This window comes from Odontesthes bonariensis, chromosome 17, assembly GCF_027942865.1.
Source record: "Odontesthes bonariensis isolate fOdoBon6 chromosome 17, fOdoBon6.hap1, whole genome shotgun sequence".
NCBI classification, from domain to species: domain Eukaryota; kingdom Metazoa; phylum Chordata; class Actinopteri; order Atheriniformes; family Atherinopsidae; genus Odontesthes; species Odontesthes bonariensis.
Window position 1 is genome coordinate 27,999,969 of NC_134522.1, and position 27,156 is coordinate 28,027,124.

Here is a 27,156-nt window from a genome sequence, read left to right on the forward strand (position 1 = left end):
TATTTTCTCTCACAATTAAATCAAATCAGTCGCCTCTTCTCTGCTGATAATAAAAGGATCAAATGAATTTCAATAGAAAGACTTTTTCTAATCTAATGCGTTTCCTCCTATTTAAATACAATGAGCAAGAACTGTTTGTTTAATGAGCTCACCGTCTGTGAAAGGAAAGGATAATCAAGCAAAACAATGGTTTTATACTATCTTTTTGTAACTCTCTGCAGAGGTTTTCCTGCTTATTTTCACAAGAACAAAGCTGCTGTTGTTAAAAAGTTGAAGTCCTGGGACAATTTCTGGGTGGATGGAGACTGAACTTGGTTGGCTGACATGAAAGAGAACCCCACCATCCAACCCCTCTTACCTCTTTATTAGTCATGTCATAGATGTGTAAAAACACTTCCGTAACTTTAATGTAATGCAAAATGCAGGCAGGCTACAATTTGCGAAGAAACATATCATCATGTAAGGCTTGAATGAATGATGAATTATTCCTTTTTTCATTTCTTGGGCACTTGTGACAGTTTCGTGTAATGCAAATGTAGACTCGATGCAACTTCAAAGGACAGATAAATAGGCATGCCAGGATTTTGGAACCTTGAAAAAGTACCAAGTTTACGACCTTCATGCCTTTATTGTGAAAATGCTAAGTTTTGTGCTCAGGACCAAAGTAGGTGTTACGCATTCCGTAACAAATGTAGTTTATATATAGTAAAAAATTCATTATTTCTGCATTTGTAAGTGTCTAGAACACAATAACATATATTACTCTGACCTGGATGAGTAGTGTTGTTATTAATTTCAGTATAACTCAGAACACCTACTGTCAAATGGAATGAACCTTTGTAATTTAGCTCATTTTATGTCCCTGGGAAGTTACAAGCCTAAAAACTATCCAGCGTTCATTGAAAATCCCTATATTTCCCCATTCTGTAATTCACCTGCACACTTTCTGTCTTCCTCACCTGGAGGTCCTGGAGGGAGCGTCGGAGTTGTTGCAAGCTGCAGCGAGCCGGCCCGGCGGGGGGAAGGAGGGTCTGTGTGTCTGACAGGAACCTCTGCAGCTTCCGCAGACTGTGACTGTACAGATGCCAGTGCTTTAACAGCCCCTCCACCAAGGAGCGCCGCTGGTCAGTCCGCTGCACCGCCCCCTGCCAGTGCTCTCTGAGCTGTGCCAGCTTTAGGATGAAGTCACTTCTGAATCATTTAAAACAATACCATATCATTAATTGGCAAAATGGAATACAGACCAGCAAATAATATTCAAACCTGTAGTACTTGAAAGAGGCCATTTACACCTCAACAAGGATTCTTAAGAGGATTTAAACATGATTTGAATCCAGGATGGCATACTATGAAAGTAGTTCTCTTTGAATATACAGCCTCAGATGATAGAAATGCAGAATACTTTAACTAATAACAGATGTAAATTGTAAAAAAAAAACTAAGAATGAAAGAGAACTGCGTTGAAGTTCACAACAAAAGTGCCTCTTTTCTTTTCAAAATGTAATCTTCTCACCGGTCGTCCACCTCTCCTTTCTGCAGCAGATGAAGCGATTCAGTGATGACTGAATGCAGAATCTGGTGACCAAGGGAAAGCTCTGCCTGAAAACGCTAAAAACCGAAACAGACCAAGATCGTGTTGAAGTGCTCGGTGTGATTTTCCAAAATTTGACACTGAGACATTAATCATGTGCGATACCTTGTGTGCACAGAGCTGCTGCCTGAGGCCAAAGTAAGAGCCAGCTACGTCCACAGCCAGACTGTCTTCCATCCTCTGCAGGAACGACATCCAGCTCTCACACTTCTGCTCAAACGTCTGCTGCCTCAATGCCTCCGTCTGCAGCTCACTGCACACATACAACTGGGAGGATCAAAACTCCATCACATTTCATCTAATGTGGTTTTGTACTTAACCTTTTGACCTAAAATTAGTATTAAGAGTGCACGATAATATCAGGATGTAATCAGTACCAGGCAATGGAGGTTTTATAATGAAATATTGGCATTGGTTTAAAAAAAGAAAAGTCAGCAATGACATGAATACAAGGTCTGATCCAAATCCAAATCTATCTGTCCAAAGATGTGAAGACTTTGCGGCTAACTTTGGAACTGATGCTGGGAGACGATTGTCCGAGCTTATTAAAGTAGGATGGCGTCTAAATTTTTTGCATTAACATGTTATACAATAATAAATAAAGCATGCTTTAAATGTTATATAAGGACTCTGTAAATTTGGGACATCACAATAGGATTGGAAATATTAATATATCAACTCCTCTTCAGAAGTGGCTTGACAAACCAATTATCTGTACCAATACATGATAAATATATATATATATATATATATAAATACTGGCATATTAGATATCACCAAAAAAATGTATGATCATACATCCCCATACATTGTGATCAAACTAAAAACAGTTGGCTTAGATAAACTGTCTGCAAGGGGCTAAATAAATAAATAAACAAATACACTTTTGTCATAAGTTTTATTGGGAACAAATATCTCAACTTAAATTAACAAAAACTTTAGCTGTTTTGACCATGAGGTAACAATTTGAATTTTATGTAAGTTGCATAGTTTTAAATATATAAAACAAGATCAAAAAGCTCCAAAACAGCTAAAACAAAATGCACACTTAAATTACATTATGGATTTTTGTGTGAGTCAGATATATTTTCATTGGAAATCCTTGTTGACTAATTAATTGATAGAAGAGTAAAGGAGTAGAAAATTGACTATGACGTTTTTTTATTGCTTGAATATTTAAAGCTCAGTATCTGGTGTTGAGATGTACCGTTTGACGTTATTGCTAACTGACAAACAAATCATTTCTGCGGCACCATTTTCTGGACTGTGAGATATCCGCCCTGTTGCAGCATTCGGTCAGTAGGTCTCAGTTAAGTCTTTAAGTGTCACCTGACTGACCTGCAGGCCTCCTCAGCTCTAGTGGAGGCGGTGGCCCAGCAGTGGTTGAGACGTTGCAGGCGGCGTGCGGCAGCTTCACCAAGAGTCAGGCCACAGCTCAGCTCATTCAGCACATCCAGGTCAGCAGACAGGCAGCTCAGCTCCAGGAGGCCAGACTGGAAACATATGGTGGCATCAAAGATTAAACAACGACTACAAACATGACATCACAGCAGAAGACATAAAGGTTACGTTCTCAAGTCTGTCGTGTGATTCTCTGTCCTTATTTTATCCTCCTTTACTTTGAGTTCCTCCTCTACTTCATATTTATTTTCCCATTTTTGTCACAAGTGTGAAGTGGAGACGATAAAACATATCTGATCTTAAATCTTATTTCAAAGTCAGATTACTGTTTGCAAAGGGTCTGCATGTGTTGAACATGAGAAACAGAAGTTGCAAAAACAATATCACTTAAAATGTTTTAATTTAATTTTTTAAACTAAAATCATCATCATTAACCTACTTTACGGAAATGAATGTACGATTCAAGGTTGACAATCTAAAGATGAACCTTGTGGTAGGATTGTTTTAAGAACTTCCCAAGGATTTTTTACTTAGTACTTCAATACAAAAAATTAAACGAATAAAAAAAATAATCAGGAATTACTTAGTGACAAAAAACACTGGCAAATGTAGGTTAAAAGAAAACAAGATAAAACTTCATCTTTACACAAACAACAATAATCTGCCCCTAAAGCCGTTTCCAATTTTTCAGTTCAACTAAATTAGACACAATAGAAATACAGCGTATAGGAATGTGAGAGTATCCTGTTCAGTTGATTCACCTGGATAAAAAAAAAACAAGACAGAAGATGCAACTGTACAGCCATTCATAAACTTATATGGGCTTACCTGGTCTGTCTGAGCCACATTCTCCAGACGCTGTTGCCAAACTTCCAGATTCCTCTCCAGTGACTCCAGGACATTTTCAAACTCCTGCAGCTGCTTAAGCTCCTCCTACACACAAACACGACACTCCTAATTATAGGTCACTGTGACATTTAGTGCACTCTGGAGGCAGATTAAGAATATCACCAGACTACAGTTTACCTGAGAAAGCAAGCCTTTATTTCAGTAAGCATCTTCAAACATCCTCTTAAAGTCTAATATATGCTCTGTAAGTTACAGTCATTGAAAAGAAATCCAGTCTGACTTCCAAAAATTCCATAAACCAAGTCATTCATTCCTTCATCAGGTTGTACCTGCAGCTGACTCAGCCTCCCTGAAAGCTGCTGGCTGAGCTGCAAGACACCGCGTGACAACAAGCGGCTCTCTGATTGGACCAAACTGGCAGCTGAAGTTTCCAGGTGGCTAACCAAGGCTTTGGAGGCTTCCAGCAGTTCTTCCAGATCAGACTGCAAAGGGTCGGTTCTATTAAAGAGACTCTGGAACAGACAGGAACCAACAGATGTTTAGTAACTTGTGATGCTGCAGCTGGAAGGAAAAACTTAATCAGTGGAAATGAATGAACACAACAGCAGATGAACAGGAACTGGATTCTGAACATGCGTAAATCATTTTTCCTTCGATGATTATAAAGCAAAATAAAATGGAAACACCTTGTTTCTCTTTACATGAGCAAGTGCTTTAACATTAACTTTGGTAGATGAACTGCCTTTTGTGCAGACCAAAAACACAACATTTGTTTTAAGAAATAAATACCGTTGTAAATAATACATTTCACACGCATTTTGATCATTCAAAGGCTTCTTTTTACCCATTAAGACTTTATTTTAAAGATTAGATGTGGCCTGTGGCTCAGATTTTGAGATTTCTTTCAGCAAGTTGAACACATTTAAACCTCCAGAGCATAAAAATGTAATGTTTAAATAGCTGAAGTCAGAAAAAACAAAAGATTTTCAAGACACTGTTTCCAGTTAAACTATCATTAAGGTGTCTGTTTCTTGCCTCACCTGAACATTGTGTATCTTGACATTGACCCAGTCCACAGTGTTGTCCCGTCCAGGCGTAACACTCAGCTCTGATGTGATGTCTCTCTGAAGTGTCTGCAGTTGCTCTGAGAGAGACCCCGCCAGCTGCGCGTAAACACACCAGACCGACAGGATATCCTGACTCTTCTGGAGCTGACGGCCCAAAGCTCCTACCACCTCAGCCCAGCTGGAAGATAGAGAATTACTGTCTGATAATCTCAGAGTGTGCATGCCTGCATGCTGGTGTGAGCCTCACCTGTCTCTCTGTCGGGCCAGCCGCTCGGTAAGGATGGCGGCAGCAGCAGGGCTGATGATTCCACTCAGAGAGAGGGTGGTTTGACTCAGTTCATCCCACTCTGCCACACAGGGTTGTGTTTCCTCAAGAAGAAGCTGCAAACAGTACAAAAAAAATCTAAGGCAGGGGTTCCCAAACTTTTCCATGCCAAGGCCCCCCAAACAGTATTAGCTTCTGGCCGGGGACCCCCTTTGCAAACCACAGACAATGCTACAAAATATGTAAAGAAACATCAACTTTTAGAACGTATTTTCTTTCTTTTATTCACGGACAGTAGCTTGCCGTGTGAATGCAGCCTGACTAAATGCTCTTCTTTACGTCTGAAGAAGTCAGACTCTGCCGGATGTTTTTGTATTGTATTGTATGACGCTGAAGTTTCGAAGGTTTTGAACACTCATTTGTGTTAATGTAAAGTTGTTTTGTAACGTCCCCATGCCAGTAATGTGAGAACCATGCATATGGTTTTGATGGTAAGGCTTGTGACTTTATTGTCGGATGGTTTATAAAGTGGTGTGACGTTTCTGCAGTGTGCAAGTTGTTGTTTTACGTGGAAGGTTTAGCTCTTGCCCCTTAGCCACCACGTATTAGCCTCGCATGACAGGGTGTGCGAACAGCGCGATCGCCACACAGGGAGCGCAAATACGCACCTCTCTGTGTCCTACTATCAGTATTTGACAACCTCTAGCAATGGAAACGCGCTTCAAATGCCCCGGAGTTCCCCTTTAATGTATGCTGCCTCATACTTTCTGATTTTAGTCGGCCAGTTCTTTCGGTCTCTTCCAAGTCAAAAATCTGTCCATTTTGGCTAAGCTAGCTACCTACATGCTAGCTTGAGGAGCAGAGCAGCTTCAGAACAGGCGCAAACCGCCAGGTCTACCATGTTTTGACTGGCAGCCAATCAGAAAGACAAGCATGGCAAATAACATTTCGATATGATATATTTTTATAAACTGTATTTTACAATACTGATTAAAAAAATGTGACTATTTTTTATAATGATGTTTAAAAAAAATTTAATTCTATTTTTTTATTTTTGCATTCTTATCTTCTTTCTTATCTTCACTCCCTGGCGGCCCCCCAGGCGGCCGCGGCCCCCACTTTGAAAACCACTGATCTATGGTGTACTTTCCAAACAACAACGCTCTTTTGTGCACTTTGGAATCAGCAACTTTACTGTGGAGCACTATAAATATATGTATTTTTACACCCATCCATCCATCTATTTATGACACTGATCCATGACCCGGTCACACTGGCAACAATATGAGCAGAGATTCTCATATCTCCCGAGCCATATCCACCATTTCTCCTGAGAGACACCAAGGCATTCCAAGCCAGCTGAGACATAAAACCTCTCCAGTGAGTCCCGGGCCCGCCCCAAGGTCTGTTACCAGTAAGGAGAACTTACAGAAAGGAGAGCAACTCTACTCTGAGTGAATCCAGGGTGACTGCGCTCCTATTCCGTAAGGGTGAGCCCAGACACCCTTTATAAAAAGTTTATGTTTAGTTCAGCTGTTTGTGCTCATGATCGTAGGCTGGAACATTAATCAACAGCTTATCTTTCGTCTCAGCTGTCTCTTTACACAGACGCAACAGACGGTTAACTGTCAGCAGCACTGCAGACACTGTCCCAATCTGTCTGTCAGCCTCCTGCTCCGTTCTACCTCCACTCAATGAACCCAACAGGACCACATCATTTACAAAAAGCAAAGGAAATGACAACCCTTTATCCCTTAGCCAAAGATAGAAATTCTGTCCATAAAGGTTAAGAGCAGATTCAGTTACAAAGCGCAGCCCTGGTAGATTCAAAACCCTCTAAAAAAGGCGATTTACTGGCAATAATATGAACTTTGGCTGTACAGGTATCCAGTGTCCCAAAGCAAATGGTCCCATACCCCCATACTTTAAGAGCACCTCCTAAAGTACACTACAATGGAAATGGTCATAAGCTTTTGCCAAGTCCACAACAATTATCAATTATATCTAACAAAGACAAATTGTAACATTTCCAGCAATAAAATAAAACTCCTGAACAAGCATTGATGGAAACAAATACCTGAAGCTTTTCATGAAAATGTCTGTGTGCTTGCAGGGAGAGCTGAGGGCTACAGTAAGAATCCAGAGTCTGAGCTGCTCTGATGGTTTTTAGCATCATGTGATTCTGTTTCTTCTCCATGCTGCTCCACAGTTGCTGAGCCTGAATCAGCCTCTTCTTCACCGATTCATTCTGGAAAAGACAAAACGATGATACAGTAAGAGGCAAAAAAAGAGCAGTCGTGATCTTTGATCAAGAGCTCCAGTAAACAAGTTTCCAGTTGGAACAAGTTCAAAACGAAACAGGGCAATAGAGCAACCACTTTTTTACGCCTTTTATGACGTAGACATTTTTCATTACTTACGTTTTCCGTTAGAGCTGCACAGGCCTGGATGGATTCATCTGTGTGAGAGATATAATCACACCTGCTCTTTTCTCTTTTGCCACAAATTTTGTCTTTCAACTCCCGGAGAACTGCACACTTCTGCCCAATCTTCTCCTCAAGGTCCTGATACAACAGAAACAGATTTACCTCCATTGTCACAGGACTTTAAAATGATTAGTAGCTCTCTGAAGGTGTTCGCTAAACCCCCCAAGGAGTATGATTCCTCAAAGCGAAATAATCAAACCAGAGGTGCCAGATTTAGTCACTACCAAGAAATCGACAGATGTTCTCACAGATGTGATATCTGACCTGGCACACGCTGATGCTGTTTTGTAGTTCTGTCAGACTGCTTGGTGTCTGAACTGAGTCGATCCAGAGGTTCTGATCTGTGATCCAGCTGTTGATCTGCTGCAGTCGGGCATCTAGCTCCGCTCTGTCCCTCAGCTCCTGCTCCACCTCTTGAATCTGAATGTCCCACAAAACATCAGCAGGATACATATTGCTATGTAGATGATCTCCAGAGAGAAAAATGTCAAACTTGGTTTTTAATTAAATAAAATGTAACAAAATAAAGAATTATTTTACAGTCTTGTAAATATCAGTGAAACAGAACACTAAAATAGGTACATTTTAGAAATGAGGAAGAAATCATTTCTGAAATCAAATCTTATAAATCTTATAGATACATTGGCGAACAAATCATTGTGTTCCCTGAATCAGTGATTTCCTTTGTTAGTGAATGTAAAAGCTAAAATTGTTACTCTATAAAAAAAAACTTACTGCAGGTAAAAAGATCAACAATTGTACAATTGTCCATCCATCCACTGTCTCAGTATTTTTTATTCCATCATTTTTATCTTAATTTTCATGCAGTTAAATCAGATCTTTTTTTTTTTTTTAGATGAAACATGACTATGAAACATAACATGAATATATTCATGTGAAATCGAGACTTTATTAAACGGGTTATTTCAAGCTATGACTTTTTGAAAGGAATTTCTTTCTTTAAATATTTGACAATATGACACGTTTTAACATATTCTGTGTTTAGAAAACTTTCACGCAAGATTGGAAATTACTTCTTTTTTTTTGTTTACTGTTTTTCTCCCTTTTTTAAATTTGTCCCACATTGTTTTTTTGTTGTTGTTTTAACATTTATGAATATGACATTTTCACGGAAGACATTTCCACAACCCGGATTTTCGACAAATTAATTATTTATATACTTGTGCATTAAACAGACCAAAGATGTTACCTGAGCGTCAAGATTTTTCTGAAAATATAGCCACCGATCATTGAGACGACCTTCTTCCTCTGCATACTGGTTGTACTCATAGCGCCCTCTCTGGTCATCCTCAGTACTACATGTCTGTAATGGCTGGTTCACATAATCCAGTGTGGCCTGATGGGCGGATTTCTCTATCTGACACTCCTTAAAAAAATATAACGGATGAAGAGAAAACATGAGGCATATTCACAAAAGTACAATATGTAAACTGATAAACAAACTTCTGCCAGGATCTCAAGTTTGTGCTTCTGTTCATTATAACAATAAGACTCTAAAAATACTCCATCACTCATTGATAATACTCTAATCAGTACATTTAATCAGAATATTTGTTTATGTCTCAGCTCCTTTTTCACCTTGCAGTATTTTAGGACCCTGGTCAGAACAGTGTTGGTGCAGAAGTTTTGGTTGATGCTGCTACGATGTTCCTCAAGCTGGGTCTCAGCCTCACTGAGCCAGGCCTGCAGCTCCAGCAGTGCCACCTGCTGCGTAAACCCCTCCATCCATGTCTGAGGAGAATGAGGGTGCGCCATAAGCATTCATTAATGTTATCTTAGGATCACATAAATGTTACTTGCATAAATCTTGTTTTATACTATATTTTAAGATGTGCGTATGTGAGTTTGGCTTAGAAATGATCAAAAGTTAAAAATACATTAAGGGAGTAAGTAGACAAAAATGAACTAAATGTGAGATGCGACAACGAGGAAGAAAAAAATATGTGAAGAAAGAAGGAAAGGAGAGCTAAAAAGAAAGGAGACTGGGAGGACAGAAAGGTAGTGACAGAATAGCACATTGGAGCATTATATTAAAATAGAGAGAAGCAAAAAAAGAAACAAGTAGAAAATAAAAGACCCAGAGAAATACATAGGTGGATGGAGGGGAGACAGTTTCATGCCAATAAGGGTGAGAAGAGTCCTCAGGATGGCATTGTGCAGCACAGTAGGGAAACTAATAGGAGGCAGGAGGACTGCGACATGATTTCTGAAATACCAAACTGTATTCAGGAAAGGCCAGTAAAGGCTGTTTTTTGGTGCTTTTTTTATGTGGTAAATGTGGAGAAAGAATATTCTATTACCTTGGTCAGTGGAGATGATCCAAAATAGACATTCATGATTATATTTTTTCACCAACTATCTCAACTTAACATATATGTGTGTGTGTGTATAATTTTCTATGAATATATTCATATCTATATATATAGCGTGAGAGCTGGAATAGGAACCTGACCAAAGAAAGTTCCTCACAATGTACGTAGGGTTTCACCCCAAATCCAGCACCCTGAGAGTATACTAAGAGCAAGGAGGGAGGCCAGGGACTGATGAGTGTCTATCCAGGGTGAAACAACAAAGATCCAGGGTATACATCGGGCAGATGGCCTCCAGTGATTAACTGCTGAGTGAGTGTCTCAGGTTGATGAAACCAAGGGGAAACGAGGAGGAAGAGGAGGAACTATCATAGAAAGATAAGCCTCTGTACCACTAACAGATTGAAGAAGTGGAAGATATCGAGAAGTCCTATCAGTGGCTAGAAAAAGCTGGTCTGAAAGACAGCACAGAGGCATTACTGATCAAGAACACGCCTTGAGCAGAAGAGCAATAGAGGCTGAGGTCTACCACATCGGACTGGACCCCAGGTTTAGACTGTGCAAAGAGGCTTCTGAGACAGTCCAGCACATAGTAGCGGGGTGTGGAATGCAGGCAGGTACAGCATACATGGAACGCCATAACCAAGTGGCAGGAATAGTATACAGGGACATCTGTGCAGAGTATGGATTGGAAGTCCCAAAGTCAAAATGGGACACACCTCCAAAGGTAGTGAAGAGTGACAGAGCTAAGATCCTGTGGGACTTCCAGATCCAGATCTGAATGAGGAAGTTGAAAAGATGTGGAAATTGAAGGCAGCAGTAGTACCAGTGGTAATTGGAGCACTTGGTGCCGTGACCCCTAAACTGGGAGAGTGGCTCCATCAGATCCTGGGAACAACATTAGAGATACCTGTCTAGAAAAGCGCAGTATTAGGAACAGCTAAGAGACTGCACACAACCCTCAAGAGGGCACTGGTATAGGACCCGACCTTGAAGGAAGGCTACTGCCAAAAGTGTGGAGGTTTTTTTTAATATATATTTACACATGAACTCAATCCAGGCGGTGCACATATTTGTACATCTGATCTTATAGTCTTGAGTCGGTCAACAGTTTTCTGTCGATCAGTAGCTGGTGTTTAGCTTTTGGGGATCTTTCATGATCAGTACTGTCCGACTTTGAGTTTACCAGTCTGGGTGGGTCAGTGGATCACATCCTATAAATTCTTCTGGGTTCAGCTTCTCTGGGTGGCCAGTGCAAGATCTGATAGCAGGCTAACCTTGGTGCCTTGGTTATGGCCTCTAACCCTCTCATTCATGGGGGATCTGTAGGAGCACAGCAGCTTTGGTGTACATCAGTGTACATCTGGTGGCTACAATGAATTGGACTCTAATTGGCTTGAATTGTACTGTATCACTGAATTGATATTTGTTGTGATTTGGTGCTATATAAATAAATTGAATTGAATTGAATCAGCTTTCTGGTCTCTCTGATGGTCCCAGTAGGTATAGTATGTAGTGCTGCATTAAGGTTATTAGGGCTTTCTAATGGGGCTTGGTACCCATTCACAGATGGTGGGGTTAAATGTCCTCCCTGACCTTTTGTTTTCCATTGTTGTACTTAATCAATCTCTAGTTGTAATAGGAGATTCTGTGTTCGAACATTAGACTCATACTCACGATTCTAGTCAGAATGCGAGTCTGATACCGCTGGATAGAGATTTGAGTATGGGGTGTGTTTCAACCGAACCAGGAGAAAAAATGCATCTTCGCTCAATTGGATAGACCTTCAACCAATCAGACTCGTAGTATGTGACGTAGATTAAGCGACACACACTTGTTGTCAAAGGAACTCAGCTGCACGCACGCGCACGCACACGCTCCACGTTGCATTCAAAATTAATGCAATGTGGAGATCCTGTAGAACAGACTCGATGGCAGAATCTAGACACCCTAGCTCTCCAGCGGCAGCCATGTTTGTTTCAAACAAATTCAAACCAAGCGCTCTTTAGTGACGTAGTCGATAATGTCCCTGTTGATCAACTGTCCATCATCGTATAAAGCCTGCCCTGGCAATCTGATTGGGTCGACTGTTGCGATGTCGAGCATAGAGATTTCCCAACTGAGCAGAGCCAGACCGAACTTCCCGACCAAAAATTTTATGGGCGGGGCTAAGTTCGGCTGGCACCCAGGCTAATGAATATGTCCCCCAACACCTGAAACGGAGCTTGCTCATATTAGTAGATGTGATGGTTCTATTTACCTTATTAAATATACAAACAAACTACATAAGGAATCTTCTCACCTTGTGCAGTGCTTGTTGGATGACAGACATGTCAGCTAGCAGACTGGACCAGTCCAACTCTATCTGTTTGAGCTGACTGTTGAAGGACCCGAGATCTGAGTCTGAAGTTTGGGACAGAGTAGTCCCTTGATCTTCATTGTGTCTATATGAGTCTCCTTCCTCCTCTCTCAGCTTGACCAGCTGGGTTGCAGTGCCAATCAACGTCAGCCTCAACTCAGATTTGGCCTCCAACTCTTTAGTCAAAGCCTAAAATGTAACCGTTTTGTTATATGCTGTTTCACAAACACAAAATACAGCTGATTGTTTGGGTCTGACAAGGTTGCTGATAATCAAAATTTGTTCAGAGATGAACAGGTTTAGAATCTCCTGTTCTGTTCTGTACTACATTATCAAATTCACAATATATTTAGAAATGTACTGCTATAAACAAATTATTTTTCTTAATCCAGTTGGTTTCTGATAATAAGAGAGCATCACCAAACTGTACTCACCACGGACTGGAAGAAGAGGTCATGTCTTTGTTGAACATCCATTGTCTCCCCAGCTGACACAGTTATCCGACTCCATTTGTCAGCTGACTCTCTTGCCCTGGTCATCCAGTCGGCCAGTGCAGCAGAGTCCCGCAGAAACCTGACAGTATGATGGGAAGTTACTTACTCAAAAAAGTGACATGAGCATCTTCCAGAATACAGTGGTATCATATCAGATTATTATTCTTTTCTTATGAAGTAGACTCATGTTATATTAGTCAAATTTTACAATCCATGTTGTGTGTTTTGATCACATGATCAACCATCCTTTAAAAAAGGACCAGATCAAATTCTAATCCATAAATCTATCCAATCTTTATATCCCTATTATCCTGTTAAGGATCACAAGATGCCAGAGCAAATCGAGCAGCAAGATGGGCCACACATACGGAAGGATGAAACTTGAACATAAAGCTAACACAGACAGGGAACAGAGATTGGATGGATGATGAATGGATAGATGGATGGATGGGTGACAGATGAAGGATTTTATTTCTGCGTCAAAAAGAAAAAGCAAAACTTTGTTGCAAAAGTGTGAATTTCAGAAATATTCCATGTCGTAATGGCGGACAGAATTTTTATCAACATTCCCACTTAGAAGAGAGAAATTTCTCTTTCTCAACTCTCACCTGCTCCTCAGTTTTCTCCTTCTGTCAAAGGTGGTGCGTTCATGCTCCAGCCTCTTGTGTAAAGATTCCCAGCGTGCCTCCAGTTTCAGTGTGGACACACCCACTGCACTACAACCCACCCTCTGCAGCCGTCGCCCTGACTCCAGCATCTGACTGAACCGCGCCCTGTTGTCCTCCAAAATGCAATGCAGTTCCTGTCAAACGAATACAGTTTTATATCTCTGCACTAAACACACAAATCTACAGAAATAATTCCTCCGTTGCCACACGAGCAAAATCATGCAGTAATGTTCACAGATCTCAATACAAACACTGTCATCTTGCAAAAAAAATCTATGTGCTCCAAACTCAGAGGAGCTGTAGCCATTTCAGACTCAGCTTATCCGTTTAGCTCAGTCCCACATTACACTGTCGCAGTTCCATGATAATCGCTGGGACTGCAAAAAATACCACAGCTTTGATTTTTATGATAACAGTTTATCATTACTTGTTTATTTGCATTTGATGCAAGTTCACAAAGAGCACCAGAGAGAAATGTATTAAAACAATATGACGACATTCTGGAACAGGAAATGTGAATCATGGGAGAAAATGTCAATTCTGGTCCTTGTGTAACCTTGGTAACAATACATTTTCTGGTACTCATCACTTACATTAATGTTTGCTTTCACGGAACAGTGTTGTCATTTGGAATTTGTTTGTTTTGTTTAATTTAGCTTGAAAGACAGTTCAAAATAAAGTCACACGCTGCTTTTCTTTGATCACCTTCAGCTGTGATTACAGCACGCATTTGCCAGGGTATCAATTCTGCAAGCTTGTTGCAGTCATTTTTCACCAAGATCTTGTCTTGTGATGGCAGAGCCGGACCGCTGTATAAAGTCTTCTCAAAGACATCTTAAAGACGGAGTTAGGGTCTGGACTCTGTGGTGACCAATCACGTGTGAAAATTATGTCTAATGCTTGAAGATGACGATTTTGTTGGCCACTGACTGCTGTGCAACACCTCCTGTCTTCCATTTTTAAAGACACACATGTCCAATCAATGCAATCAATTTACACAATCCTTAAATGCACTGTTCTTGTGGCATCTTTTATCTACTTTATTATACTCTCTAATATATTTATACTCTTACTTCGTTTAGGATTGTTCAAATCAAGTTTGGTTGTGCTATACTCTGCAACATTGTTTTGTGTCACTGTTCTATTTATCGTTGTTGTGTAAGTTGCACTGCCACTGCAAATCAAATTTCCCCTGGTTGGACATTAAAGCTTTGTACGGAATTGAACTGAACTGAACAATTCCAAAGCACGACGACAGGAAAAATAAACCAAAATGAATTATAGCTTGAGGCCTCTGCTCCACTACTAACCCATATGCAAGCCAAGGAACATCATGTACCCCCACAAAAAGCATCCCATTTGCCTGTATTTAATTGAGCAAATTAAGTTTCGAGTGCAATATACAAAGCTCGGCATTGAGAGTGCACCTAATATACTCCAACTGAGTAGAACAGAACATTGCAAAATGCGCTCTATCCTCTGGTCGGCTGCCTGCAGGTAAATTAGATGGTCAAAAAGAACACATTAAAGGGATAGTTCGCCTCTTTTGACATGAAGCTGTATGACATCCCATATTAGCAATATCATTTATGAACATTTTCTTACCCCCCGCTGCGTGCTGTGAGCCGAGTTCCAGCCTCGTTTTGGCGTTGACGAAGGTAGTCCGGCTAGTTGGCTGGGGCCATAAAAATAAAGCGTTTTGCTTCTCAAAACAATATGCGTTCAAAAGAGTATTACATTTGCGTCACAGAAAAAGTCAGACCTCACAATCGATTGGCGCTATTTTCTCTCTCCCTTCGTATCACTGCGGGCTGTGTAGACCGCGCAGACCGTGCAGCCCCCTGCTTCCGAGCAATACTCACAGGTGCGGCTGTCGGCAGGTGGCTGAACGCATTGATATGAAGGTAGAGAGAAAATAGCGCCAAGCGGTTGTGAGGTCTGACTTTTTCTGGATGAACTTTTGAACGCATATTGTTTTGAGAAGCAAAACGCTTTATCTTTGTGGCCCCGACCAACTAGCCGGACTACTTTTGTCAACGCCAAAACGAGGCTGGAACTCGGCTCACAGGACGCAGCGGGGGGTATGCCAAATTTAATAAATGATATTGCTAGTATCAAAAGTATATGTCAAAAGAGGCGAACTATCCCTTCAATCAAAATTACCTTGTATACAGAGATGTTCTTTGATATCTGCTGCTCAGAGTCAACCCTCTGCTGCATGTTGGGAAATGTAGTCTCAATGATTTTCAGCTGGGAGTCTGACCAGATGCTGTCCTCCTCCCACTGTGACCACATCTGAGGAACACAAAGATATTATGACACAGACGTAATTGTTGTCAATCTTGACAGGTTTATTTATATTCACATCATATAAAGTTTCATTTAATCTCAAGAATAGAGGGATGAACTTTGGTGGATTTATCTTGGATGATAGGCCCGTCCAAGTTTGAACTAATCTCCACCAAAAACGTGTTTTTTTACACTTTTAAACATCACATACAGCACTGATTGAAATTGTGACGTTCATGCATTGCGCCATAAAAAGGTGAGAGGTTATGTCGCAATGCCAGACAAATCAGTCAGCCTGGTGGAGTGGACAGAAAAGTCCAAAGTTCTGGACCAATTATCAGCTGGTTGAACAACATCTGCAATGTGGCATTTTTGTCAATCAATGGGTTTTCATATAATCTCCCTAAGTCAGACACACCTCATTGCTGCGTTATTTGTTCGCTACTTTTATCAGTGCTACCTTTGCTGGTAATCTGAAAAGCATATCCAACCTGCAATGTTTCCTGCATCCTGATCCCTTTCTCCAATCCGCGCTGCTGCAGTTGGACCACCTCGTCCTGCAGGCTCATCAATACACCCTCCCATCTCTGACGTGCAATGTCTGGGACTGTGTTGGTTAGGTACTGCAGGATGTGAATATGATGGCCCAAGAACTGGAAGAACTTCTGACAGACAAAACATGTATTGAAATGTTGAAAGTCATTTTTAAAAACAAAAAGAAAAGATTTATCTCTTTATGTGTCTATTTATTTAAGTCCTTGACACTGACCGTATGACTGCTTAGCCGATGCTGGAGCTGAGCCTTGCTGTGGAGCTCCATGTCAGGTTGCTGAGCGAGGCGTTCGGAGCCCAGACTGAGCAGCTCCTTCAGGCTGTGAACCAGCTGTTCAAACACCTGCTGCAGGTCCACTCTGCTCTTCTGTTCCCCACAGTGGGAACGAACGCCACCCAGCACCGTGTCCAGCTCATCCTGCACATTGGAAGGACACACAAAAGATTTCAACTTGCTTGTGGCATGTATCTCATTATTTATAAAAAAAAGTAAAGACAACATAGTACCTGCAGTTGTGTGGCTTTGTGGATAAAAAAGGCGGGCAGGTTGCATTGGTTAGCCTCCTCCAGCAGGGATATTACTGGCTCAACCTGCTGCTGTGGAGACTCCTGCATCTGAACACAAGCCTGGAACACAAATACACAGCTCATATGAGACTTTATGATGGTCTAACAGATCAGATTCTGTTCAATGACTGGTGAGTACATTAACTTCTCTTTGCTTGTGGCTGCTCCTCAAGTTTCCAAGTGTTTTGTGTCTCACACCTAAAGTTACATTTTTTACACCCTCCCAACCTGTAGTTGTTCATGCACTCCTTTGAATTCACTAGTTATTTGGTGGACAGTCAGTTGGTCACAGGTGAAGTCTGCATGCAACTCTTTAAGGTGTCTCTGTTAGACAAACAAAACTGTTTGTGTGATCTTTGGCATTCCAAAAAAAAAATCCTATTCGTACAAAACAGGAAAAGTCTATGATTGTGTTTAGAGATAGCTTGTTGCTGTGTAAATTATGAAGTGACACACAGTCCATATAGATAGAAAAACAAACACAAAGCTTGTTCGTGTTTCTAGACACGAGGTGAACCAGATTAAGTAACATTGAGTTTAAAATCCTGACCTGTTTCTCTGCTGTGGCCTCGTGCAGATTTTGGAGCTCCGTCTCTCTGCTGCTCAGTGCAGCCTGGACCACAGGAAGGACTCTGCTCAGGTCCTCTACACACTGCCGAACACACTCTGAGCCCAGGAGATGGCTGATCTTTGCCCCCTGAGAGACCAACTCACTGCCTAGAGTGACCAGTTCTGCAGATAGACTCTGAAAAGTTATAAAAATGAGCCTTTTAGTGTGAGTTTGTGTCACATCAGCAGCTTGAAACATAATGGGAGAAATTTTCCTCAAGTAACAAGTTTTTTTTTTAAATGAAAAAATGTCTTCTTTTTTTGTGTGTGTGTTAACTGTCTGCTTAAAAAAAACACCCACACCAACAACTCTGTGTGGTTATATTAAGTACAGAACTGTGTCGTGCCAAATGGTAATATTAACACAATGTTCAGTGTTGTGGAGCTGGAAATAAAGACCAAGTTGTTGCAAAGTTAGGACGTTGTCTCTTTGTCCCACCTCGTCACTATGGCAATGACAGTAAAAGCAAGTTGGCAGCAAAGAGCCCGATTAGAGTACAGGTACTCTTTTATGGTAGGAGGCCACTTCACATTGTCAGGGAGCTAAATGGACTACTTTTTCTACTTTTTCTTCTTTTCTACTGTCTCTTACAGCATTTGGGATTACAAAGTATGCCAATCTCTTTCAAGACGGAGACACCTGATTGTTGTTGAAATTTTAATATCAGCTGCTTGTCTACATGTTTATCTGCACAGAGATACTATAGAGTATTTGTGTTTTTTTAATGAACAAGCATAGTTTTCCTTTCAAGTCATTAGAAAATGTTTGGCAATGAAATGGTATACACACCGAATGCAAAAATTAACAAATGAAAAATACTGCACCCAACAACTGCAGAGGTGCCCTTTAGCTGTCTAAAAACTCAAAAACTCAATTTTTCATATGAATATCAACAAACTCAAATTACAGAATGGCAACAGCCAAAGAATTTGGGACATTATGTGAGGGATTATCTATCAAAAATGACTGGACCTCATCAGATTCATAACGGACAGCAAAAATAAATATAATTGCTTTTTTAATGACAATGGAAACCTTCTAAAAATAATAATTGAGAATGAAAACAAAGCGAAAACCTGAAAACAGTTGCTAATGTTTCATTGCTTTTCCATTTTTTTTTCATCAACTAAGAAAAAAATATATCAATAATTTTCACTTAAAGTGAAGGTGTAATCTAAGCAAACTTTCAGCATTGAGCTCAAATGCAAAACAGGTTGTAAGAGAAAAAGGATGATGAGCATAAATGAAGAAGTGATAACTTGTCTTATAATATATATACTTATTGATTTTACAACATAACTTGTATATGTCATGTTTAAGAAGTCACGTCATGTTTAGTTTTTGTCTTGTGTCTGTGTTGTCTTGTGGCTTCCTGTTTTATTTTGACATTCAACTCTCCTGTCGTATCAGGGAACTTGCCCCTTCCCCTTGTGTTTCCCATTGGTCTGATTGTCTGCCCCGCCCTGGTGGTTGCCACCTGTTTCGCAGTCCCTTGTGTGTCTGTGGATATATATAGTTTGTTTTCCCTTTCACCTGTGACAGTTCGTCTTGTCTTATTTAGTCAGAGAACATACGCCAGCCCGTGCCACGTTTAATCTCGAATCAGGTTTTGTTTTCTTTGTGAATGAGCTTTGTCTTTATTCCATAGTCTTGCCTCATGTTATTTTGATACTTTGTCTTCCTTAAAGGAGTGATTTTCCGTTTATACTTCATCATTAAAGTTTTTTTATTTGTACTTTGTCCTCTGAGTCGTGCATTTGGGTTCACGTCCTAGTTCGGTCATGACAGTAAGATGATTTAATGAATGAATGTATTGGTGTTATTTCAATCAAAATTGATGAAGTCCACCCACCTGCATATGCAGAAGCTTCAGCTGAGTGTCCTCTTCATGGGTTCTCTCAGCAGGTGAGAGCAGCAGATTGCTGATGGAGGACAGGGACTGGGATGCTCCGTGCAACACGTTAAACAAACCCTCATCAAGCACCTGATGGGAGTCCTCCACAGGAGAGGCCTGGCCAAGAAAGTTCAGTCAAACTATTAGCAAAAAGAGTAATGTTTGGAATCTAAAGTAAAAAAAATGAGCTTCAAGTGTTACATTTTTCAGATGGAAAAGTGTTTTCCGCCTTTTTTTTCCTAACTTATTAAGGACACGACAACATGAATAAGGAGGAGCGGGAGGTTGGTTTCTGCTGTGTCACTAGAGGAGGCAAAACACCTCTTTAGCCCACATATTCTGGTCATCTTTCATGTTTGTTTTCTTCTCTGTCTCTTTTCTTTGTAAAGTGTGATGTCAAACTCTGCATCTCGTGTCTCAAACAAACAAAAGGAAAAAAAAAACAGAGTCTGAGCATTTTTAAGTTCAATCTTCACATACTAGATTCAGTTATCAACACCCTGGTTAAGTGGCTGCTCTGTTGTTGTTTTCACCTTATGGGTCTGTGCACATGTGTGTTGTCACATGTGGTCCCAGAGACATCCGGATCTAACACAAAGCTGCATCGCTTTAAGTACTTTAGCAGTTCTTTAGGGCCAGTCAGTCTGAGCAAAGAGTTTTTTTTTAACATCACAGTTTTAAAAGATAGAATCACGGAATATACGGGTCTGTAGCAAAGAGTCCAATGTGTTGATGGGAGTCGTTGCTGGTGTGATCCCACTGCAAGCTGGTTTCTTATTATCCATGCCTGTCCAAACAAGTAGCACAGCTCTCCTTTTTATTATTATTTCTAAGCCTTTTGTGCTCCTTCTTTGAATCAGAGTGGTATGTGAGTAAAAATATCTACTTTTGTCTTTACAGTTCTTTAGTTCGTGATGGGAAATTTAAAAAAAAAGAAGAAGAAATAGGGTCATGTTGCCAAATACTGTACATTTATCCATTTATTTATTGAAATTCACAATAAAATACTGACATAAATATTTATGTAAACGATCATGTCATTGCAAATGAAATGTGGCGATGTGTCTTCACTCTCCATTTTCTAAATGTTCTTTTCTCCCTTTTAGAGTTTATAAAATATTAAAGTAAAATTTGATCTTTCTCAGAACTTTTCATCAATTATGTCTCTGACTCTGGATTACAGCACCAGAGATGGATTTCCTCCTTCAAAAGCTGACATCATTTATTTGAGCAATGTACTAAAAACCAGGAAGCTAAACCAACACACTCTCAGTTAGGAAAGTAGCTTAAAATAAAGGAGATTCACAATAAAGACTTAAAAACTATAAAATGAATACAATTTCTCAAGGCTCCAGAAATGTTAATCACTTACGTTTGCCTTGAAAAACGTTGGCTTACCCATGTTTTGTATAAAGGGAACTTAAACTGACACTAAATTCATGTGTGCCACTGTTAAAATCCAAAAAGACACTTTGGAAGATTTAAGCTCATGTTTTTTATTTTCTAGACATTTCTCGAAAAAAGTTCGTTCAGTTTTTTAAACTTTGCTGTCACTCACAAGTGTTCGGGTTTAGCTTATGAAAACAGTTAGGTGTGTGATATAAATATGAAATGGTTGGGTACAGAAATAAAAAAGGTACAACATCACCTTGCTGCCCTACACAAAACTTGTACCATTAACCTCTTTAGCCCTCCTTTCGTGGTGTTGTGATTTGTTAACTCAGCTTTTAAAGACTTAAGCCTTTTAAAAGCTGAGTGTTTTCTGAAGAACTTAAAACCGTCCACTAAAACCTTTAATTTCTCAGCTTTTGAAAAAACAGAGGTTAATCCTTCAGCTTTTATTCTAAAATACTGATTTTGCCCTCATGTCTATAAATATCTTTTAAGAAAGATTTGACAGATTCATTCTTATTTAGTTATTAAAAGTTATTCTGTCCTCGGGAAAATTGTGTTTGAGATTTTCTCTTTAGTTTAACCCATAATGACATGATGTGACATATTTGTGCTTTCAAATTGATCAACATTCTTAAAGGACATATGGACTTGTTTTTATGAAAGCAAGAACGAAAAATCCCTATACTTTCATAACCTTTGTTAAATGGTAACAGCCAGAATAGCACAGCTTTAAAAACAACTTGGTCTCGGGTTTTTACTCAGTTTAGCCGCAGCAAAGAGTTAAAACAGAATGAATTTGACAAACTGAATAAGTGGATGATTTTTATGTTCGCTCTTTAAAATCACAGGAGCATATTATGACCAAAAAGTCCAGCTCTTCTCTTTCAGAGTTCATCGAGTATTTGCATTACGTTGTGAACGTATCCAGCACAGGAACGGTGGAGGCTGCAAGTGACTATTCAAACTACAGAACTCGAAAGAGAAGTAACAAATGATTGGGATTTCATGTGTGGCACAAACAATGCCTATTGTGAATTGCATGAGAAATTGCACATGAAAAACTGAACATCCCTTTGGCTTCGTGTGTGGTTTCTGGCTTTGAAAGAAAACCAACAGCCCTCCACATTTCACAACTTGTGCATTAAACAGCAACGATAATGGCTCCTCACCTGATTCAGAAGCTCTGCAGATGTGTGGCCCAGCTCTCTAAGATAGCTGATGTAGGTCTGGAGCTCTTTCAGGTTTTTTGCGCCAATGATGCATCCTGCTGTTCCATCACTACCCTTCTTAGATGAGTCTGTCACCTTCAAACAGGGAGAGAGAGCGTAACTTACACAGAGAGAGAGAGAGAAAAATATCAGAAGAAAAGTCAAAGAAACACACAAGTCTAATCAGGCCCTGCAGGAGTTCCCATAACACCAACGAGACAACAAAGTGGCTTCTGCTCAAAGAAGGTGATAATCAAGCATGGCAAAGAACACCAATTTTTTCCTTTTCTTTTTGTGTTTGAAAAATGATAATCAAGCACCTCAGCTCTCGTGATGAAGGCCTTACCTCAGACGGAGGAAGCAGCCGGCTCTCCTCCAAAGCAAGCAGCCGACTGTGAAGGCGATCCCACTTTTTCTGAGTGGAGTCCTCCTCCACATCAGCCTCAGCAGGAGGCGGCCTGCAGCAGGAGAGAGAAGGCAGAAAACCAACACTCCCTTTCACTTGAGTTTCTTTGTTTGTTTCTCTCTTTGTCGGTTTCTTTCTGACTCTGTTTGTTTCTTCCTTTGTTTCTTTCTTCTTTCAGCCTGGAGTGGCAGTAGATTCTACCTGAAGCTTATTACTTCAAAACTTATTGCACTTACTGGGTAAATGACCAAAGCAAAATGTTGTTGGAATTAAAAGGAGAGGAAGTGAAAAAATAAATAATTAAATAATTATATAATAATAATTAAAGTAATCCTACTGTTAGCCAAATTTACTTTTGCTCTGTTATAGTTATACCAATCTTACTTTTAGCTAAAATTGCTCAAATTACCTGTTATAGTCATACCAATCCTACTATTAGCTAAATTTACTTTTGCTATGGACCATTGAACGGCTTTTTAAATGCTCCCTCTTAGAGGAAAGCTTATCCATGTTTATCATTCATTATATCAACCGTTCTGTTATTAGCTATATTTTTAAATGCGCCCTCTTAGAGGAAAGCTTATCCATGTTTGTTAGCTTTTGTTAGTTTACTCAAATTACCTGTTATAGTTATACCGATCCTACTATTAGCTAAATTTACTTTTGCTCTGTTATAGTTGTACCAAGCTTACTGTAAGCTAAAATTACCTGATTGATGTTTTTATTTACCTGTATTTCTGTATTCAATTAAATTCAATTAAATTCAAGTTTATTGTCAATTCTGCATATGTACGGACATACAAGGATTGAAGGATTAAAATATCCAAAATAAGGCACTAAAATAAGAAAAGACATACATAAGACAATATGGACAGTGCGTTCCTCCCATGTGCACTCGGAGGAATAAGGAGGTAGTATATAGTATACGGTAAGTTTATGTAAAGCACATTGAGTTGCCTGTGGTATGAAATGCCCTATATAAAAAAAGATTGATTGATTGATTGATTGATTGAAATAATCAAACTATTGTATCTTTGTCACCTTGGTGACAGCTGGCTTTGGTCCTCTGGCTCCTGGCTGTAAAGTCGAACTCTGCTGCCCTGCCTGGCGATGGCCTGGGTCAGTCCCCTCTGCTCGGTCAGCTCATGTTCCAACTCCTGTAAAACAACAACGTACATGCCGTAGTGCAGTTACATGAGCATATATACCAGTGTGACTTTAAATATTTTGTGTTGTTCATGTTTCTATACATATGATATATTTCATAAGAGTAAATGAGACAGAAAATTAGATCAATGTTTTGTAGTTTGCTGTAATGTTAAAAAAAAAAAAAGGAAACAAAACTGTTCACAATAATCTATTACTGAGTTTGAAATACGTCCGTTATCTTTCTTTATTAGAATATTTGAATGGGAAATTGAAATCAGAGCTAAGCCAGTCAGTGGCGTGCAGTACCTTCTGCTGCTGCAGGCTGCTCTGTCTGAGGAGTTTGTTTCGTGGTGATGAAAAGATCTCCTGAACGCTGCCGCTTCGCTTCAGCTTGGACTCTGGTTGGCGCTCTGCCGGAGGAAGGGGCTTCTGAGGGAAAACGGATAAAGAAGAGATACAAGGATAAAGAAACACAAAGATTTATCTTCGATGTTGTCTTTTATCAGTAGTAGCATGTGCCTAAAATGGATATCAAGAAATTGCCAATGTCCCAGACATATGCCACAGTTGTTTGGTGGTCCGTTGTTTTGTTTCTTTTAGCAGTATTGCCTCACAGCAGGAGGGTTCCTTGTTCAAGGCCTTACTGTTTGGAGTTTGCATCTCCCCATGTAAGCATGGGTTCTCTCCAGGTACTCTGGCTTCCTCCCAGCGTCCAAAAACATGCATGTTAAGTTAATCGGTGAAGCAGAATTGATCCTATAGGAGTGAGTGTGAGCGTCCGGGTTGTTTGTCCCTGTGTGGGCCTCTGATGGACTGGTGACCTGTCCAGGGTGTACCCTGCCTCTTGCCCAGTGACAGCTGGGAGAAGCTCTAGTGACCCTGAATTGGATTCAAAGGATATAAATGATGGAACAGGAGTATAATTTTAAAGGCCTCTTACTTTCCCCTAAAAACCTTTGAGCAGTTCTCATTATCTCATTCAGTTATGAAACTAAACAAACATTTTCTCTGCCCGAGTTAGAAAAACAGTAATAAGATACTGGGGATCCCATTGTGGTTTATTTGCAAGTTATCAATAATAATAAGGTGTAGCTTTGCCACATGTGCGCAGTTTCATACTATTGTCAACATTAATGTTATACACCCGAAAACTGTACAAGAAATGTGTAGACTACGGGAAGAAATTTGATCATGTTATGTCCAAATTTGAATGATGATCATAATCTTGTAAATGATGGTGACATCATAACAGCAGCGAAGCAGCTCAGCCTCATGAAGTTGAGAAAGATATGTAATACCTTTGATGGATTTAGTATGAAAGAAAATCTGCCTACGTTCACACAGCAGGTCTTAATGCTCAATGCTTTTTTTTTTTTCGTAAGTGTGTTTTTTCACATTATAACTTAAAGGCAACCGCCATCAGACTGCAGTGTGAACAGTCTACAGCACTGAATCGACCCGCATGCGCAGAAAACGACGGAATCGTATGCATGAAGTAAATACGGATGCAACACGTGCCGGCGTGTGTGTATCACTTCTGAAGTTGTTGTGTAATCCGACCCGACAAAATTATGACGAAGTGATAAAGGGAAGGAGAAGGTTGAGAAAAAGGAGAACACTTGCCTGGGTCTGATTTAAAAATAAAAAAAAACAGTGTGTCATAAAAAAAACGATATGGGTCTTAAATGGGCAAGAAGGTCGGATTTGGATCACTTTTGCCTGCAGTGTGAATGTAGCCTTAGTTTACAGTCTGTGGTCACTTTTAGTTGTAAACAACTTGTTTTTATCTACTGACTGTAAGGGTTTGCTCCGGCGTATCCCTGCTGCTGATCCTTTTGTCCTCTCCATGTCTGTCCTGTAGCAGCTGCTGGAAGGAGACGAGGTTGGCTTTTAGGTGTTCTAGTTTTGAGGCTAGAAGCTCGGCTGCCTCTTGCTGGGGTCCCACAGCTCCCAGTTCACTGAGCTGCTGTTGGTCAACAGCCGGACTGAGTGCTGACAAGCTGGCAACCTTCTCCTCAATCTCCAGAAACATCTCCTAAACATCAACACAAGAAATGTATCACTTTCTTTTCCTTTCCTTTTCTTCTCTATGCAATTGCAAATAACTATTTTTCTTGTAATTTCTTTCCCCTTCAATTTATCCCATTTAGAGTCATTTCCTTAAATTCTCCTTAAACTGATGCTACTCTTTTCATTTTGATGAAATCTAAATTTGCCCCTTATTAAGGTCTGCACTTCAGTTGAGTCTTCCCCTAATTTTGGCCCTTTCATTTGCATTCAACCACAATCACAGTATCTATACGTGGCTATTTCACTTTTTTTTGGACACATGCACCACCAACATTTGGTCAAAAATGGCTTTCTTTTGACAAATCTTTGACAAATTTTGGATCACATATCAGTTTTTACTAAGCAACAAGCAAGGTTAATAGAGGGGCGGAATCCTGCTGTCATCTCAGAGACTTGCAGGAACTATTTTTGTCCTCCGGTGTTACCGTGGATATCACACTTTTAACTCAGTCTCATTTTCCCCTCTTTTTTATTCCTTGTTGTTGTTACCCATACGCATGAAATCTACTTTGCAGAGTTTAGAAAACTGATGAAACAAAGCATCACATTCCTAACAAAGCATCACTATGCCTGATCACATGGGGGCGAGACACTGGGTTCCTTCAGCTGCAGAACAGAATTTTTTTAATCAGAAAAAAAACGGCATAATTAATGGAAGACTGGACTGTTGTAAAATAGATTTAGGAGTTTTCCATACCTAAAACAATTTAACAGCAATTTTTAGTTGCAGGTAAGAGAGGAAAATATCATTAGGTGTTTCTTTTGTTTGCCTGACAGTGCAGTGGCTCAAATGATGATTTGTTTAAGGCTGGCATTGAAATGTCTGCAGGGTGTGTTTGGCCGGCCCATCTGTTAGACACACCCTTATGTATCTTTACTTTTGTGTTCATGCTATCATTATACCTGCAGTCTCTTTAGCCACATTCCTACTTCCTTTGTGACACTATAGTACAAAAAAAACATTCAAAATGATTTAGCTTGGAAGTCTATGAATGATGAAGCATAGAGGCACACACACGTATAGATGTGGGTTAGGCGTCCTGTAAGGCTCCATGGCACTTTTGAATAGCAGATAATTTCTCATCAACAGCTGTTTGTTTGGCAACATAATATCATTCAAATGTGATGTGCGAGTGTTGCATACGTTTAACCTCTGAAACTTTAATGGAGGCTTAAGTTACACTCTCAGGGTCAGCAGAGAGTGTAAGCTGAGTGAAAAATACCCGCCAAAGCTTTGTAGTAAGACAGTACTAAAGCCTTTAAGGACATATTGGCTCAAAATGATTATGCCACAGGCTGAATCATACAGTTCATCAAATGTCAGGTCGGACACCACAACTTCGTTCTTGTATCATACTTTAGGGAGAAGTAAGTAAGAATAAAGTCCAACTTGTTGACAAATGAACACAAAGCAAAGGAATGTCTCCTGTTTGTTTTACAGCTTGGTAAAGTTTCATCTTTGTTAAATTAGTCACGATCTACTGTGAACCTGTCATTCTTCATGAT

General features: G+C 40.0%; 1 protein-coding gene across 7 annotated transcripts in view; it reads right to left on the reverse strand.

Annotated features, from left to right (window-relative positions):
- The window catches only part of LOC142366757 (nesprin-2-like), a 91,843-nt gene that overhangs the window by 38,981 nt on the left and 25,706 nt on the right, over positions 1 to 27,156 (reverse strand). For all 7 annotated transcript variants that reach the window (XM_075448723.1, XM_075448721.1, XM_075448718.1 and 4 more), the window contains 27 exons: positions 25,376 to 25,615; positions 23,887 to 24,009; positions 23,473 to 23,588; positions 22,372 to 22,483; positions 21,987 to 22,121; positions 19,381 to 19,539; positions 17,469 to 17,663; positions 16,859 to 16,978; positions 16,569 to 16,769; positions 16,291 to 16,464; positions 15,674 to 15,805; positions 13,451 to 13,644; positions 12,783 to 12,921; positions 12,292 to 12,537; positions 9,259 to 9,411; positions 8,870 to 9,046; positions 7,924 to 8,079; positions 7,594 to 7,737; positions 7,251 to 7,421; positions 5,156 to 5,289; positions 4,882 to 5,086; positions 4,171 to 4,353; positions 3,821 to 3,925; positions 2,930 to 3,084; positions 1,697 to 1,844; positions 1,514 to 1,608; positions 960 to 1,191 (listed from right to left, as the gene is read on the reverse strand). In XM_075448723.1, the coding sequence (XP_075304838.1) occupies positions 960 to 1,191; positions 1,514 to 1,608; positions 1,697 to 1,844; positions 2,930 to 3,084; positions 3,821 to 3,925; positions 4,171 to 4,353; positions 4,882 to 5,086; positions 5,156 to 5,289; positions 7,251 to 7,421; positions 7,594 to 7,737; positions 7,924 to 8,079; positions 8,870 to 9,046; positions 9,259 to 9,411; positions 12,292 to 12,537; positions 12,783 to 12,921; positions 13,451 to 13,644; positions 15,674 to 15,805; positions 16,291 to 16,464; positions 16,569 to 16,769; positions 16,859 to 16,978; positions 17,469 to 17,663; positions 19,381 to 19,539; positions 21,987 to 22,121; positions 22,372 to 22,483; positions 23,473 to 23,588; positions 23,887 to 24,009; positions 25,376 to 25,615 (4,344 nt within the window). The remainder of the gene's footprint in view (positions 1 to 959; positions 1,192 to 1,513; positions 1,609 to 1,696; positions 1,845 to 2,929; positions 3,085 to 3,820; positions 3,926 to 4,170; positions 4,354 to 4,881; positions 5,087 to 5,155; positions 5,290 to 7,250; positions 7,422 to 7,593; positions 7,738 to 7,923; positions 8,080 to 8,869; positions 9,047 to 9,258; positions 9,412 to 12,291; positions 12,538 to 12,782; positions 12,922 to 13,450; positions 13,645 to 15,673; positions 15,806 to 16,290; positions 16,465 to 16,568; positions 16,770 to 16,858; positions 16,979 to 17,468; positions 17,664 to 19,380; positions 19,540 to 21,986; positions 22,122 to 22,371; positions 22,484 to 23,472; positions 23,589 to 23,886; positions 24,010 to 25,375; positions 25,616 to 27,156) is intronic.